Below are 17439 nucleotides of genomic sequence, written 5' to 3' on the forward strand. Positions count from 1 at the left end.
AAGCTTTTTGGCCAGCTTTGAGGCGTTCTCCATGGCTTCTCAGCCTTGACAGAAAAAATCTCTCATAGGGTTGTTATATCCGGCAGTTTAATTTTAAGTGGAGCAGTATGAGAAGCCCAATTTAAAAATGGGAGTTCAGCAAGTGAAGGGTAAAGAGGAGTAGAAGGTGTAGATAAGGAGACATCAGAACTTTTAGAAGTCTCCTCAAGTTTAGTCAGTATCTGAGACAACTCTGAATTTGCTTTGGTTAATTTAGGATTTGTAATTTGGGAGGAAGCAATTTTTGATGTTTGAAGACCTTAAAATGCCAATTAATATACGCTTTCCATTCAGATTGCTTAGTTTTGTAGTCTTTTTCCAATTGACTGTGCAGATAGACTAACTCGGGGAGTTCTAAAGAGCCTAAGTTGAACAGTTGAACTATAAATTGTCACAGATAATGATGGACCAGTGAGATAGAAATTTGCAGGAGGAGGGCCAATAATTTTTATATATAAATTCATCAACAGTTCCAGGAAGTGGCTGTCTAGGAATTACAAAGTGAACTTACCATTTTTAAAAGAGTAACTACTCGCCATATAGGCATTTTAAGTCCCATAAGCAAAAATCTAGTAACAGAGAACACACAAATAGAGCCTAAAATTCAACTAAAATGGGAGATTAGGGTCCAGGAAGACTTACCCCCAACAATTCAGGACCATTCAGGAGATGACAGAGTGCAATGGACTCTTGGAGGTACCTTATTCAAATCCATGAAGGCATTGGAGAAGGATGGAAGTCACTCTGGATCCCACTTCTAACACTATATTATGTCAATCCATTTGGACCTAGAGCTGCAAGATAAATAGAAGCTTTATTTGGGGATGTTAGGAATTGCAATTCAGAACATAGAGATGTTGATGGAAATCAAAATTGTGTTCTAAAGACAAAAAGAAAAGAACTGAGTTTATGATGACAGAAAAAGGGGGGCTCCCAAGGGACTTATACAAGTTGTTTTGAAAGAGCTGTCATTGCTGCTCTCAAGCAGACTTACACTGTGCTGTACATGTTGATTGCTTTATGTCTATTGCGAGGTGAAAAGTTTATTTCTCTTTTTTATCTGAGACAATCATATTCTAACCAAGTTTATAGCCACATACATTTACAATTCTGAAAGCTTCCACACAATTAAAAATGGGTTAATATTCGTATATGGATGTTTAAAAATTTTGTAAGTTAGCACAGCACAGTTTGCAAATTTATAATTAGGCACATTCAAATTTGGTGCTAAAACATAAAGCATTTCTTTAGAATTTATGAAAAATATATAATAGACATGTAGTAGCTAAAATATTGGTACATATATCTATAGACTGGACAATATATAAACTGGCATTAACCTATCAAAAACTACAAAAACAATACTGGCCTAGTACTTCCTATTTGCTAAATGACACAAGCTTGAGATGGAAACAAACTCAGTTATAGTTGACACAAGAAAATCTAGATCTAGGCACAACAGGATTTCCAGAAAGTATGGGAACTGGCAAAGATTAGGTCTTTGGATGGAAGTGGATCCAACATGAGGTAAAAGAATGTCTTACTAGGTATGTAGTACAGTGGAATGGAAAATGTAAGAGCAAAGGATATTTGGAGCACCAAGCAGTGTAGTAGTTGACACTATAAAATCTAGCAGTATCTGGTAGGGCTCCAAGTACCATCCAAGGGTTTGAGGGAATTCAGTCTTTAGTTAAGTCAAAAGTGAGAGTAATAAGAGCTCAGGGGTAGGTGGACTAGGTATGTTTAAGACAAGCTCTAGTTATCCTAATGGGTACAAAATGCAAGAAGTGTGTTTATGGGACAAGACAATAGCCTAAGTATTTAAAAAAAGACTTTGGGTCAGGGTGGAGCTAGATGCTAAGTTTTAGAGTGTTGAACTAAACTTCCTTAGATTCCTCCTCCTATATTTAAGATTTTTCAGAGGTTAAGATGAAGCTGAGCCCACCAGCTAAAGTTAAATGGCTATAACTGTAGAGAGAAAATAGTTATAGAGGATGGGAACCAGGAATGGCATAATTTAGGTTTAGTTTAGGTAGAATTTTGGAAGTTAGAGCTCATTTAACATGTAAACATTTTACTGCTACCAGGATTTATCTTACAAAACTTCCCTCAATCTTATGCCACCCATCCTAACCTGTAAGAGCTATGAATTCCCTTGATATCCAAGGGAACATACAAAAAGGAGAGACTGACCTGGTTTTCAGATCTTTAGCACATATTGTTAGTCTCACATCACATACTAGTATCAAAGAAGTTGGCAATGTGAGGTATGAAGCTTAGGGAAAAACACTGAAAAACATCCATCAGTTTAAGCCATATCTCTACGGTGTAGTTTGTTCTCAGATACCCCATCTTTGAAAAAACTCATATCTCATAAAAGGAAAAGTTGGCCTATAAATGAAATCTGTCTCTCTGTAGATCCCAACTGTATGAGCTATCATATTGTGGGCTCTTGTATTACACACTTCCTACTCATTGACACTAAAAAAGCCCCAGATAGATTGGTTTAGGCACCCTAAAAGCTTACCATCAAGAAAAAATGACTTGCCGAAACCGGTTTGGCTCAGTGGATAGAGCGTCGGCCTGCGGACTGAAAGGTCCAAGGTTTCATTTCGGTCAAGGGCATGTACCTGGGTTGCGAGCACATCCCCAGGGGGTGTGCAGGAGGCAGCTGATCGATGTTTCTCTCTCATCGATGTTTCTAACTCTGTATCTCTCTCTCTTCCTCTCTGTAAGAAATCAATAAAATATATTTTAAAAAAAAGAAAAAGAAAAAATGACTAGATCCATAGACTTCCTTACCAAAACCAGCTTACTCCATAGACAGCATGGGGCAAAGTAGGTTTACAGTTGTGAGAATTGGAAACACAGACTTTATAGTTGTATGATGATTTATTCATTATTGTATTATTTTCCATACAAATAACTGTAAACCTACTTTTGCCCCACCCTGTAGAAGCCTGGGTTAGCAACTTAGCCCTGTCTTCTCACAGTAACAATAGGGTTAGTGAGAAAAGCACTAACCAGGGGAAGAACAGCAGAGGCAACCCAGGTCAAGTCGGGGTGAATATACCCATCTGTTCCTTATGCTTGTGTGCACAGCATAACTCACCACAATGTCCTTTTTCACAGACCCCTTTTTAAGTTTCTCCACAAAATCCATCAGGTCAAGCCAGTTTGTGATGCTTCAAAATAAATTCATCAAGAGAAAAACATGCAATATGTCTTATAATGGTAGAATCTTTAAAAATACGAGTAGGGTGCTGGTGGGAATGCACTGGTACAGCCACTGTGGAAAACAGTATGGGATTTCCCCAAAAATTTAAAAATGAAAATCCCATATGACCCAGTGATCCCACTTCTAGGAATATATCCTAAGAAACCAGAAACACCAATAAGAAAGGATATATACACCCATATGTTCATAGCAGTGTAATTTATAATAACTAAGATTTGGGAACAGCCCAAGTGCCCATCAGCAGATGAGTAGATAAAAATGCTGCAGTACATTTACACAATGAAATACTACATGGCTGAAAAAATGAAAGAACTCTTACCATTTGTAACAGCAGAGATGGACCTGGAGCATATTATGCTAAGTGAAATAATCCAGTCAGAGAAAGGTAAGTACCACATGATCCCACTCATATGTGGGATCTAATGAACAAAATAAACTGATGAACAAAATACACCCAGAGATACAGAAGCATGGAATAGACTGTGTAATTTCAGTAAAAAGCAGGACTAGGTGGGTTGCTGGGGATTGATAAATGGGGGAACTTATATACATACTAGACGCCCTTGGTATGGCCTGCAGGGATCAGGCTGAAACCGGCTCTCCAACATCCCCCAAGGGGTCTTGGATTGCAAGAGGGCAGTTTTCGGGTGACGCACTCTGGGAATCGGGCTCCCTCCTCTCTGGTTCCAGGTGCGACACCTGAGAACCTCAGGTACCAAGTCACTGCAGCTCAGAAGCCAGCATTGAGCATCTGCCCTCTGGTGGTCAGTGCACGACATAGCTACCAATGGGAGCATCTTTCCCCTGGTGGTCATTGCGCATCATAGCTACCAGTTAAATGGTCAAACAGTCAGACAGTTGCTTAGGCTTTTATATATATACTAGAGGCCCGGTGCACAAAAATTTGTGCACTTGTGGGGGAGGGGAGTCCCTCAGCCCGGACTGTGCCCTCTCGCAGTCAGGGACCCCTCGGGAGATAACGACCTGTTGGCTTAGGCCTGCTCCTGGGTGGCAGAGGGCAGGCCCAATCCCTAGGTGCAGCCCCTGGTCGGGCTCAGAGCAGGGCAGATTGAGGAGTTGGGGCACCGCCCCGTCACACACAGAGCAGGGCCCGTGGGGGGGTGGGGGGTTGGGGCGCCGCACCCTGTCACACACAGAGTCGCAGGGCGATCAGGGGGTTTGGGCGCTGCCCCCTGTCACGCTGATCCCGGTGCCGGGAGGCATATTACTCTTTTACTATAAGGGTAGAGGCCTGGTGCGTGGGTGGGTGCCGGCTGGTTTGCCCTGAAGGGTGTCCTGGATCAGGGTGGGGGTCCCCATTGGGGTGCCTGGCCAGCCTGGGTGAGGGGATGATGGCTGTTTGCAGCTGGTCACACATCCTTCAGGGTGGGGGTCCCCATTGGGGTGCCTGGCCAGCCTGGGTGAGGGAATGATGGCTGTTTGCAGCTGGTCACACACCCTTCAAGGTGGGGGTCCCCATTGGGGTGCCTGGCCAGCCTGGGTGAGGGAATGATGGCTGTTTGCAGCTGGTCACACACCCTTCAAGGTGGGGGTCCCCACTGGGGTGCCTGGCCAGTCTGGGTGAGGGGCTGAGGGCTGTTTTCAGGCTGGGGGTGACTGAAGCTCCCAACCGCTCCTTTTTTTTTTTATTCTGGGCCAACTTTAGCTTTGAGGCTTGGCTCCAGCTCTTAGGCCTCCGCTGCTGAAAGTAGGTTTCTGGCCTTTGCTTACAATGTTGCGATCCTGCTAGCTGAAGCCCGGCAGGTTTCTGGGGTTTTGTTTAGCTTCTATGTTTGTTACATAGTTGCTTGCAGCTCAGAGGCCTGCAGCGGCAGGCGGGGAATGTTGGAGTCCTCCATCACTGAAGCAAGCAAGCCTCATGTTAGTTTCAAGCTGCCTGGCTGCCGGCCGCCATCTTGGCTGGCAGTTAATTTGCATATCACCCTGATTAGCCAATGGGAAGGGTAGCGGTCGTACGCTAATTACCATGTTTCTCTTTTATTAGATAGGACTAGAGGCCCAGTGCACAAAAATTTGTGCACTGGCGGGGGAGGGAGGTATCCTTCAGCCCCACTTGTGCCCTCTCACAGTCTGGGACCCCTCGGGAGATAATGACCTGCTGGCTTAGGCCCGCTCCCGGGTGGCAGAGGGCACGCCCAATCCCTAGGTGCCTGCCCCGCAGCCCCTGGTTGGGCTCCAAGCAGGGCCGATTGGGGAGTTGGGGCGCCACCCCCTGTCATGCACAGAGCAGGGCGGATCAGGAAGTTGCGATGCCACCCTAAGTCATGCTCAGGGTAGGGCTGATTGGGGGATTGGGGCGCCACCCCCTGTCACACTCAAGGCAGGGCCGATGGGGAGGTTGCGGCTCCACCCTGTCACACACAGAGCAGGGCCGATCAGGGGATTGGGGAGCTCCCCCCTATCAGGCACAGAGCAGGGCCGATCAGGGGATTGGGGCGCCTTCCCCTGTCACGAACAGAGCAGGGCGGATAGGGAGGTTGTGACCCCGCCCTCTGTCACACACAGAGCTGCAAGGCGATCAGGGGGTTTGGGCGCTGCCCCCTGTCACGCTGCTCCAGGGGCCAGGAGGCCTTGTGGCTCCGCTGATCCCAGTGCTGGGAGGCCTCGCTGCTCAGCTGATCCCGGTCCTGGGAGGCCCCATGGCTCCGCTTGACACAGGGGCAGTGAGGCCTTGCTGCTCCGCTGATCCTGGTGCTCGGAGGCCTCGTGGCTCCACTGATTCTGGTGCCAGGAGGACTCGCAGCTCCACTGATCCCGGGTTCGGGAGACGTCGTGGCTCCGCTTATCCCAGGCTGGGAGGCCTCGCGGATCCACTGATCCTGGTGCCGGGAGGCCTTGCGGCTCCGCTGATCCCGGGTTCGGGAGGCCTTGTGGCTCCACTTAGCCCAGGCTGGGAGGTCTCGCAGCTCCACCGATCCCAGTGCCGGGAGGCCTCGCGGCTCCGCTGATCCCGGTGCTGTGAGGCCTTGCGGCTCTGCTGATCCCGGTGCTGGGAGGCATATTACCCTTTTACTATATAGGATAGAGGCCTGGTGCACGGGTGGAGGCCGGCTGGTTTGCCCTGAAGGGTATCCCAGATCAGGGTGGGGGTCCCGCTTGGGTGCCTGGCCAGCCTGGATGAGGGGATGATGACTGTTTGCAGCTGGTCACACCCCCTTCAGGGTGGGGGTCCCCACTGGGGTGCCTGGCCAGTCTGGGTGAGGGGCTGAGGGCCGTTTTCAGGCGGGTGGGTGACTGAAGCTCCCAACCTCTCTTTTATTTCTTTTTTCTTTTTTATTGTGGGATTTTATTTACCTTCTATGGCTGTCACTGGCGCTGAGATCCGACTTTAGCTCTGAGGCTCAGCTCCAGCTCTGAGACCTTGGCTGCTGAAAGCAGATTTCTGGGATTTGTTTACCTTCTGCAATTGAAACTTTGTTGCGACTCCAGCTCTGAGATCCCGGCTGACTGAAAGCAGGTTTCTGGGGTTTTGTTTAGCTTCTATATTTGTAACAATGTTTCTCAGAGAGCAGCTGAGAGGCCGGCAGCAGCAGCCAGGGAACCTGGCTTCCTCTGTCACTGGAGCAAGCAAACCTCCATGTTCACGTCAGCTGCCTGGCTGCCGGCCACCATCTTGGTTGGCAGTTAATTTGCATATCTCGCTGATTAGCCAATGGGAAGGGTAGCGAAGTTATGGCTAATTACCACATTTCTCTTTTATAAGATAGGATAGATATACATAGCAATGGACACAGACAATGGATTGGTGAAGGCCTGGGAGGATTGGTTATGGGTGGAGGGTGTAGTTGAAAAAATAAAAACAAAAAAACAAAAGGGACATCTAAAATACTTTCACAAATAAAGATAAATTTAAAATAAAATATTTTAAAAATAGGACCAGGAAAAAGGCATGTGGAAAAACCAGAGCATAAAAACAATCTATGTTCTGCAAACACACCAATGATTTATATAAATGAGGTAATATGACATAAAAGCAAGTGAATAATATAAGATTACCCTCTCTAGTGAACAGAATTCCTTGCAGTTGCTGCCCTAGCCATCCTCGATATACATATAAATTGTCTGTTCAGTTAATACACAATGAGACCAAAATGTGTCAACTTGTCACAGAAACTGAAAAATGCAAATGAATCTCTTTTGTACTGTATACTTAAACCTTGATTGTTCCCTAATTTCCAAGAATAAAGTTGTCTTTCTCTAAATATTCTGCTCTCCTCATTTTTGCCTAGCTTTGCACCCAAGGATGGCAGACAGAGAATCCTAGAGGCCCAAAGTTCTACAGTGGCTGTTTGCAAAGGGGGAGGAGACTGCAGTAACTGCCACACTGGATACACTTTATGAGAGAAGGAGAAGGGAAAATATCATGAAGGCCTCTCACATATGATAGAGCAGGATGGCAGGATGCCTACATGGCCCAAGGAACCAGAGGGAGCAAATTACGGGCAGAAGAAGTGCAGCCAAAGGCTGGAAGAGGAAAGGTTTGCAGTCAGCTGACTCCTAGCTCTTTGGTCGTTGCTTGTAATGGACAGAGTCCATTGGGGGAAGCACCAGACACTACAAAGAACACCCTGCTGCTGGAAGTGGACAGGAAGTAACAGCCAGGAGTGTTTGCATGCAAGATCAAAGCTTGTCTACAAACAATGCCGACAGTGAAGAAGGAGAAAAAATGAGAGTGGTAGGAGATGCAAGTCAACCTGGGCTGGCCCAGCCCAACCCAGAGAAGGTAGGATTCAAGGAGAAGAAACTACAAGAGAAGAGCCTTGGACCACATCATTCTGCACAAAATACACTCAAGAAACTTCATTTTACTGTTCAACCAACGGACAGGACAGAAAGAGCTCCTTAATCCCTTCCTTTTCTCCTCAAAAGCCACAGTAAATTCACTTATGAGATAGACTGGTATGATTTCAGAACAACTGTAAGTGTGCAACCTAGATGTCCCTTTCCATTCTCTCTAAAGATATTCGCAATATATAAAATGATAAACATGTTATACAATGGAATATGGAGAATACAAGTAACTAGTAGTGAATTATATTCATGAATGTCTGTAACAAACATTGAGATTATTTCCCTGACATAAGAGCCTGGGGAAAGTGAGACTATCACAGCTGTATTGTCATCTAGCCCATGTGTCCTGAGAGCTCAGCCATTTAGGTGTTGGTTTAGCTGCCCTACAGCTCCCTCTATCCAATCCTGTCTTCTTGGGAACCTGACCTCCCGATTGGCTCTCTCATCCCTTTAAACTGCCTGATTTGTGACATCATTCTCCCACCAAGCCTACCACCGCCTGGTAGAACCTTGGGGTGCCCATGGAGTTGTCTGTAAATAAATTTGGATCATCGCAACTGACCAGGGACCAGTAACTGGTGACCAGTGACCAGTGGCCAGTATGACCAGTGACCTTCGTACTGGACACATGTGCTCTTTGGCTTCAGCCACTGAGGTATCTTCATTCCTTGCATCTACAGTTGATATTTGCTCTTCTTCTCTGACCATGTCAGGTAAGGAAAGAACCTTTTTGAAGTTTTTCATTGGACTGTTATTTGTACCTAAATTTAGCAACAGTGTCAAAAGAGCATAGAGTAATTTGGGGAAATATGATATAGAAGTCTGCAGACCTAATTTCAGTTTAGATTTTGACATCTACAAGCAATGTGACTTTGGACAAGTCACTGAATCTCTCACAAAAAATGATTTTTTTCCTCATTTGCAACATTCGGATGTTAGATTGGTTGTGGACTCTAATCCCTTCCTTTTCTAATATGGAGTTTTAAAGAACACTCCTGTTGACAATGAAATCAAGACTTCTTGACAGTGTTTCAACAGCAAAACCTAAGTCATGTAGAAAACTAGCAATGTGTAAAGATCGCCAACCACCAAGGTTTCAACTTTAGTATTTTAAATTGAGTGCTGTTCCAAAAGTAATACTCATGTGGTTTTGGAGTTTTCTATCTAAAATAGGATAACAGAGGAAATAGGGAGAGAGGATGGAGAGTACTTGGCTATAGGAAGGCAAGTATTTCAATGTAAAAAAATTAGAACTGGTTTCGTCAGCACAGGACAACAGGAACCAAGAGGGAGGGAAAAACACAAGCAGGAAGGAGGGGAAAGTATGAAAATGAACAAGGAGAACATGAAAGAGCTCATGAGAACAAAAAGAGTAGTTTGGAATGGAATATTGGAGGGAACCAAAGATTTTAAATGAAAGCAGAAAGAGCATAGGGTGAAATCAGCTCGGAGTAGGGCAAAGTAATGTGGATCTCAGCAAATGCTTACACTGATAGAATAGGAAAGAAAGTAAGGCTGGAGTAGGGTACCACTAGCCAAAGCAGTGTAGCAAAACAATCCTATTCAGTTGCCTGTTTTCTTATTGCCTCTCTGAACACAGATGGCACGTGACAGTTTGCAATATTAACATTTAAAAATGTATTTCAGAAATGATGTGTCTTATATAAGAAACTAAGAAAGGTGATTATCTAGGGCCGTGGTCGGCAAACTGCGGCTGGCGAGCCACATGCGGCTCTTTGGCCCCTTGAGTGTGGCTCGTCCTAAGCCTTAGGAGTACCCTAATAAAGTTAATAACAAGGTACCTACCTATATAGTTTAAGTTTAAAAAATTTGGCTCTCAAACAAATTTCAATCGTGGTACTGTTGATATTTGGATCTGTTGACTAATGAGTTTGCCGACCACTGATTTAGGGCATTGGAAATAACAGAATTTTCAGTGTTTCAATTCATTCTGATTTTTAAACTATGACAATGTTTTGTCTGGTAAAAAAAAATAATTTCAGACCTAAAAGAGAGATATGTCCTAAATAGAATCAGAAAGAATACACCCTTTGTTTGATTAGTACGTTCGAAGTCAAAGTTGCCCTTCATCTTCAAAGTTATTTTCTTCCTAACGCAGAGAGCACGCTGATACACAGCCATTGCCTTATTTCAGGTCATAGCTACTTAAGGAAAATAAGAGAGCATCAAGCCCCGCTTCTCTAATTTCATATTTCTCAAAAAACAATTTTTTAGATTCTCTTGGGGATTCCTATATTAATGTGTGTTTTTTTTTTAAATTGAAATCTATTGATGATGGTTAAAAGACTTTGGGTATGACATCCTTTCCTGGATGTTGAAGATGATGACAGTCTAGGTTTTAAGATAAATATAGAAACCTTCATGGTACCTTTCAACTGTTCTCTTCTCTTTGTTATTAGGTTATATTAATTGAAATACAAATATCTAATACACTAAGTATTTATTACTTACTGGGGAATAGTCAGAGAAACACAAATGATTACAATAATGGAATTCCTTTACATTTACTTTGCTCTCCGCTTTGAACTAGTATTTACTGAAATATTGGTCTGCATTTATAGGAGGCACATATACATCAACAGTGATTGCAGTGTGATGCTTGTTATGCATTTTCTACTGATATATCTCCTCTGTCCATATGTACTGGCTAAGAACTTACTCAAAATCACTTATTGTGGGTTGTTTCTGGTTAACAGTATTCACTAAAATAGAACAGGCAAGATTTACTTTTAGGATACTGATGTATGAAACAGAACTTCATTTTGTAGTAAATTTATTAGGCTTTGACGTTTGCCACGTGCCTCACTTCTTGAGAAACTCACTCTCAGATAGCCATTTTGAGGTAGGACCAGAAATCAGGCATGAAGACAGTAAGAAAGACCCTGTAAGTTTACCAACTGCATTGAGCTTCTATGAGAATTATAGGAAGAGCATGTGAAGGGCACAGGCAAAACGAGACGCTGAAGACTGTTATGACAATAGATGTGCTGTCTTCCCATGGACAAACAAACATGTGCATCAGAAGTTCTATTGCTCTTACATGTTGGCAGTGTAATGCGCAGAGTTCTGGCAAGGAAGTGGGGATGTTTAGGTTATGGAAGCAGGTACTAATACAAACATAGGGAGAGAAACGAACCGTAGTTTCCTCACTCATGAAATGAGAATGCTAGAACAGGGATTCTCCAAGGACTTCTGGTTCTAAAATGCTTTAATTCTAGGAAAGAGCATACAAATCAATACTACTGTAGGTTCAAGAGCGAGATAGGTTAGGGAGTGGTTGCTTCTAGCCTAGAGAACAATGTATGAACCACCCACTTGGGTCTTGTGTACATTTTTGCTCAAGTTTTTATATTCTATATAAAAGCCTAAGCGACTGAATGACCAAACGACTGAATGACCAGTCGACTGGCCGCTATGACACGCACTGACCACCAGGGGCAAACGCTCAACGCAGGAGCTGCCCCCTGGTGGTCAGTGTGCTCCCACAGTGGGAGCACCGCTCAGCTGAATGATGGGCACCAGAAACCTGGGCTCGTGGCTGGAGCAGCTGCAGTGGAAGGAGCCTCTCCCACCTCTGCGGCAGTGCTACCACTACCAAGCTGGAGCTGCTCAGCGCCTGGCCCTGGCTCGGGCTCCTCCCCGGTCCACCTGCTGCTTCGTGCACTACTACATCCCTCAGGCCAAAACCAGCAATCCAATATCCCCCCAGGGGCCCCGGATTGTGAGAAGGCACAGGCACGCTGAGGGACCCCACCAGTACATGATATATATATTTCCTTGACTTCAGAGAGGAAGGGGGAGGGAGAGAGAGAGAGAGAGAGAAACATCAATGATGAGAGAGAATCATTGATTGGCAGCCTTCTGCAGGCCCCTTACTGGGGAATCGAGCCCGCAACCTGGGCTTGTGCCCTTGACTGCAATTGAACCTGGACTCGCAGGCCAATGCTCTATCCAACTGAACCAAAACAGCTAGGGCCGAAAGCAACAGTGCTGTTGCTAATGCTGCTTTTCACACATATTGTTTATCAATCTCTTTGATTTTTTTCATCACCCTCTTGTTCCCTACAGAGAATTCCAAGAACCCACCTTTCCTTGGAATTTCCACCTCTCTGCAATGCTCTCTTCCTGTGGAGAGCAATGCAGGAAGTGTCTGCAATTTCTACAATGTCTCTGCTCCAGCCAACAGTTCACCATGGCTCCTGCCATCAGCCTCTGCCACCTCTTTCCCACCTCTCATGGGTGGTGCCTACTTTTACCAACATTCTAGCACAACCATGTTGTCTGGAATTCCAGGCCAGAGCCCTATCTCCATTCCAGCTGCTTCCAATCCTAAAGTTTTTGAGTGGGCTCTTACAGGAGACACTGAAAAGAAGTCATCATCACTCAGAAACTTCACTGTGACTGTCACTGACCAGGACACAACTGTCACCTCTATGTCTCTGGCGTCTCAGTGTGATAAACCTTCAGATGCCTATAATATGGCTCCTCAGTATCCATCACTTTCCGTCAACCTTGTTCAGGGGGCACCAATTCAGGCACAGAGCCTGTCACATCCCGACCAGGTGGGAAATCATGTGTGTTACTACAATCAAGGCACAATGGACCCTCTGCTCTCTGAAGAGGGTGGTCCCTACCTGCAGTCCTATGGCTCTGTGTCTTACACAGAGAGCAGGGCCTCCACCCCTGACCCAGGGATGGTCATGGTGCTAAAGGAGGCTCAGTCCACAAATATGATACCACCAGCCTCCACCTGTGGAATCTGCTACTCTGTGCCTCCTCATCCCATCACAAAGACAGGTTTTCAAGGTGAGTCCAAACAGTCACAAGGAAGAGGAATAAGGTCAGCATTCAAAACTAGGGTCAATCTGCAGCTGGGAAGGGGTAAGTCCTCAGACAGGTAGAATGAAAGTCCTGTGACTTTCACCACTACCACCCTCAGTCAATGCCCTCCATTGCCAGACTCTTTATGAGGACACCTGACAGAGGTGGGAAGGTGGGAAACTAACAGCCATGGATGCTACATGTAGGACAACTCCCAGAGCATACCAAGGGACACCACACTTTCCACTGCCCTGCATGATGAGTCCTCCTGTACGACAATGCGGCAATAAACTTCCTTAGTTTATTGTTTTAGTCTCTTTCTAAGGCCTTTCAGTACATTATTGTGATAGTGCCCATTTAACTTTCCATCACTTCCTTAGTTGACACCTGGATTTAGGATCATGTGTTCCAACATCTTATCCAAAGCAAACAGGCTATTATCTCCCCTTGCTTATAGACTTCGTCAGGAAGAGTTCCATTCCCTGTCTTAGTCCTTGGTGTGAAGTGTTTTCATTCACTCAGGAAAGTAGAGAGAATTACAAGGGTTCCATAGGAGAATGGGAAAGATTCTTTAAAAATCACTTTTATTTTTTATTTGACTTATAACAACCCTGTGAAATGCAAAGAAAATCCTTTACAAAAAAATGACATCAAATGGTCACCATTAAGAACCAGAACAGTTGCCTTTTATCTCCTAGCACACGGTGCTGTTCATGATCCTGCAAAAGAGCTTGTAGGAATGCCTTTCCCACTGTTGGAAGGCACATGATTGTTGCAATGGTGGTGCTGAGGGAGCATCTTATTACCAGGGACTGACCGACTTCCCCTTGATTCCATTGTAGTGATGCAGACTTCCCTGGCATTGCAACTTCCAGGCCAAATATTTTATTTACCACCTACTCAAGAATTCCTCAAGTCCGGCAGTAACAGACATATCCAGGTACTTGAGAGTTATCCACCACCACAGACTGGGGACATTTCAATGGCATCCCTAGTCCAGAGTCCTAGGAATCTCCTGGCACTGCCTCCAGCTCCAAGCCAGGAACAGAACGAGAGTAAGAATGTGGAGAATATTAAAACCAAGCTTTCCAAGCACGTGAATGGGTACCAGATCCCAACAGAAAATGAAGCTTCTCCACTGCTCCCTTTAGAAGTCCCTGACATTCCACAGGTGCTGGCCTGCACTGATCCCCTTGGCCAAGAGGAGCAGCCTGGTTGTGACAACTCTGGTTTGGCAAAGAATAGCCTGAGTCTTAAGGACCAAGGGACCCTTGAAAATGGGACTGAATCTAATGACAGTTTTGCAGACATCGACACACTGGTGGAGGGTATTCACCTTCCACAGGTCTTCACTTCCTTGGATGACCTTGATCAGCCCCAAGGACCCAAGGTGATCAAAACCAAACACACCAGGGGCCTCAAGTTGCACGAAGTGCAGAAAAAGTCAAGTGCCAGAAAGACTCACTCTGATCAAGGCAGGAAGACCAAACACAAAGCCTCTGAGTCTATCAGTGATGCTCCCAAGGCCAAGATCAAGCCCGAGAGCCCAGATTGTGTGTTTGTGGGAGAACTGGTTCCTTGCAATGCTGCAGCTGGTGGCAGGGCTCATTCGAACATGGCCAAGCAGTCTAACAGCAAACCTCAGAAAGCTGCAGCCAGCAGGACCAGCAATACTAAGAGCCATGGGCAGGAAAACACCAAAAGAAACACGGAAGACTACTCCAAGAGAACTGAGGAGAGGAAGCAGTCAGGGAACAAAGTCAAGGCAGAGGAGAAGCCAGCCATTCCCAAGATGAAGAGAAAGAAAAGTCATCCTGAGCTGCCACAAGAGGCCATCAAAAAGCCTCGCAGCAGCCTCGGTATGCACATGCTCGAGTCTGTGCAGGTTTTCCATGCACTGGGCAAGAAGAGGGATGAGAAAGCTGACCTGTCTTCCTCGCGGGCCCTGGGAAACTCAAGCAACCCCAAAGGCCCCCAGCCACGCCCAGCTACCAAACCATGGCTGGTTACGCCCCGCGAGGGCAAAGGTCCTGGGAAAACTCAAGTCAAGTCCCAAAAACCATATGCAAGTGCTGACAAAGGGTCTCCACCTCCATCCCAGGACAAGCTGCCTTCTCCCGGGAAGGTCAAGCTGGTGCCATTGGTTTTTCCAACCATGGACAAGCCTCAAGTTCGACCTGTTCCTCGCAGGCCACAGTCTCTGGCATCACGTCGGCCTGCTGTGACCAACCCTGCCAAGCCTGCTGCAGTCAATGCATCCCTGCCAAATCCTGTATCTTTGACAGGTCCTGTCAAATCAGCTCAGCCAATATCGTCCAACTCAGCTGGACCAGGTCTGAACAACCGCGACTGCCCTAGTGTCCCTCAGCCTCCTTCTTCAAGGCCTGGGCCCTACCAAACATCATCTTGTGCTTCCTTCCAGCGGGAGCCTGTTCACTCCGCTGTGAGCCAGACCAGGACTCCGCTCAAGCCTCACAACCACTATCTACTCCAGGATTTCGCCCTCCAACCAATTCCATGGAGGAAATCTGAGGTTCGGGGGCCAGTCATGTCAACACCCATCACAAATGAGCAGAGGCCAGATCGAGAGGCCATGAAGAGGAAGGCTCGACTAGAGCGTGAGAATGCTGCCAAATTGGGGGGAATGCAGCATTTCATTGAGAGGGAAAAAGAAATGGACATTTCTCTGTACTATGGCTATGTGATGTAGGAGATGCTGGGAGTACTGGTGCTTTTGGGTACCTGCTGTTTTCCAATAGATAGATAGATAGATAGATAGATAGATAGATAGATAGACAGACCATAGAGCGATAGATAGATCATAGATAGGTAGGTAGATAGATAGATAAATAGAAATTTCTCAATGTTGGTGTATTTTATAACCTAATAAAATTGAATAAGTATTATAAATTAGCATTTAATAATAAAGAAGTATTTTGTGTTTTGAGATGCTGTGAACTGTGCTCTTTCTTGGTGGGTATGAGGACCAAAGGCTGCATGATAAGGAAAGAATTGGAAGCTGGATCGGTGAATGAGGGTCAGGGGGTAAGCACTGTGGGAAGAAAGGAACTTGGGCCATGGCCAGAAAGGCCAAAAACGGGGAGAGGTTATGGATCTATAAAGAGAAGCAGGAGGTGGGTATATGGCAGAAGTGAGAAGCAGGATCTGAGATTAGTGTTAAAAGAGGAAAATCTGAATAGAGTTGAGAGGGCAGAAGCTGAGTCTAGGTTGACCAGGAGAAATGTCAAAAGTCTCTTGGGAAGTTGGCCTTATGTCTCATGACCACTAGATAAGTATTTCAGAAAACAGATTCAGGACACATTTCCTATGGGTATGGGTTGCCTTATGCATATATGATGGTGGTTGGGGAAAGTGAGAACAAATTAGGGGAATCTACCAGATGAGTGGCAAGGGCTTAGAGTTATCCCGGGGCAGCTGATAACAGGGGCCTACAGAAGTGAATGTCTGCAGCAGGAGGCCCACCCAGGACAGGACGTGGGAAATAAATTATCATTGACTCCACACCTATGCCCAGGCCCATGAATACACCACTTCAGTTAACCTTCACAACATGCAAGGCCAGAATACCTGTGTCACTTTACCTGAGAGGTTCAGTAATGGGCTGAGGTCACACTGCATGCAGTAGAGTAAAGCCTCCATTTGAGGTCTATCCCTGAAGGCTTCAGTATTTGCAAGTGGCCATAGGTCACCTACCTGGCTTTCAGAACACAGCATCCAGAGCCTCCTGGTGCATGAGATCAAACATCAGAAGAAGCCTAAACATTAACTTGAAGGGTAAGCTAGGGCTTCCTGCATGATCCCAGGCTGCACATGCCGCCTTGTCTAAACACCACCATCAACTGAGCAAAGCCCAAGAGAAAAATCCTGGGAAGCATCCATGTCCACTGGCAAGAGCAATAGGCACACTGAGTCGCAGGTGACGAGCCCCCTAACTGCAGTAGCTAGGGATTCCCATGATTACCATGGGAACACCGAAAAGGAGAGACTGGTTTGGATTGCAGATATTTAGCTCGTAGTGTTATTCTCATATTACATATTAGTATCAGGATTTTGGCAATGTAATGCAGGATTCCAAGAGGGAAAGCCTTGAAAAAATTTATAATTTTAAGCCATATCTCTACACTGCAACACTTCTCACAATTTCTTCTCAGGTAAGAATGCACCATCTTTGAAAAAAATCTTCCTATCTAATAATAGACAAACATGGTAATTATCCATACATCCGTTATGCTTCCCATTGGCTAATCAGGGCGATATGCAAATTATCTGCCAACAAACATAGTGGCTGGCAGCCAGGCAGCTGAAGCGAACATGAGGCTTGCTTGCTCCAGTGATGGAGCTAGCCAAGGTGCCTGGCCTGCCGCAGCCGGGCTCTGAGCTCCAGTCTAAGCAACAATGTTGCAATTATAGAAGCTAAACAAACCCCAGGTATCTGCTTTCAGCCAGCCAGCCTACGAGCTGCAGCCGCAACAAAGCTTCAATTACAG

The 17439-nt window shown here is 45.7% G+C and overlaps 1 protein-coding gene across 1 annotated transcript in view; it reads left to right on the forward strand.

Annotated features, from left to right (window-relative positions):
* LOC308521588 (uncharacterized protein C2orf78-like) overlaps positions 1–15641 on the forward strand; it is a gene marked incomplete at both ends in the record, with an annotated part of 86189 nt that extends 70548 nt beyond the window's left edge. The window contains 2 exons of the mRNA XM_081094651.1: positions 12179–12916; positions 13963–15641. Coding sequence (XP_080950777.1) covers positions 12179–12916; positions 13963–15641 — 2417 coding nt within the window. The remainder of the gene's footprint in view (positions 1–12178; positions 12917–13962) is intronic.
* Positions 15642–17439: the final 1798 nt, after the last annotated feature.

This window comes from Myotis nattereri (assembly GCF_964212035.1).
Source record: "Myotis nattereri genome assembly, chromosome: 6".
Lineage (NCBI taxonomy): Eukaryota > Metazoa > Chordata > Mammalia > Chiroptera > Vespertilionidae > Myotis > Myotis nattereri.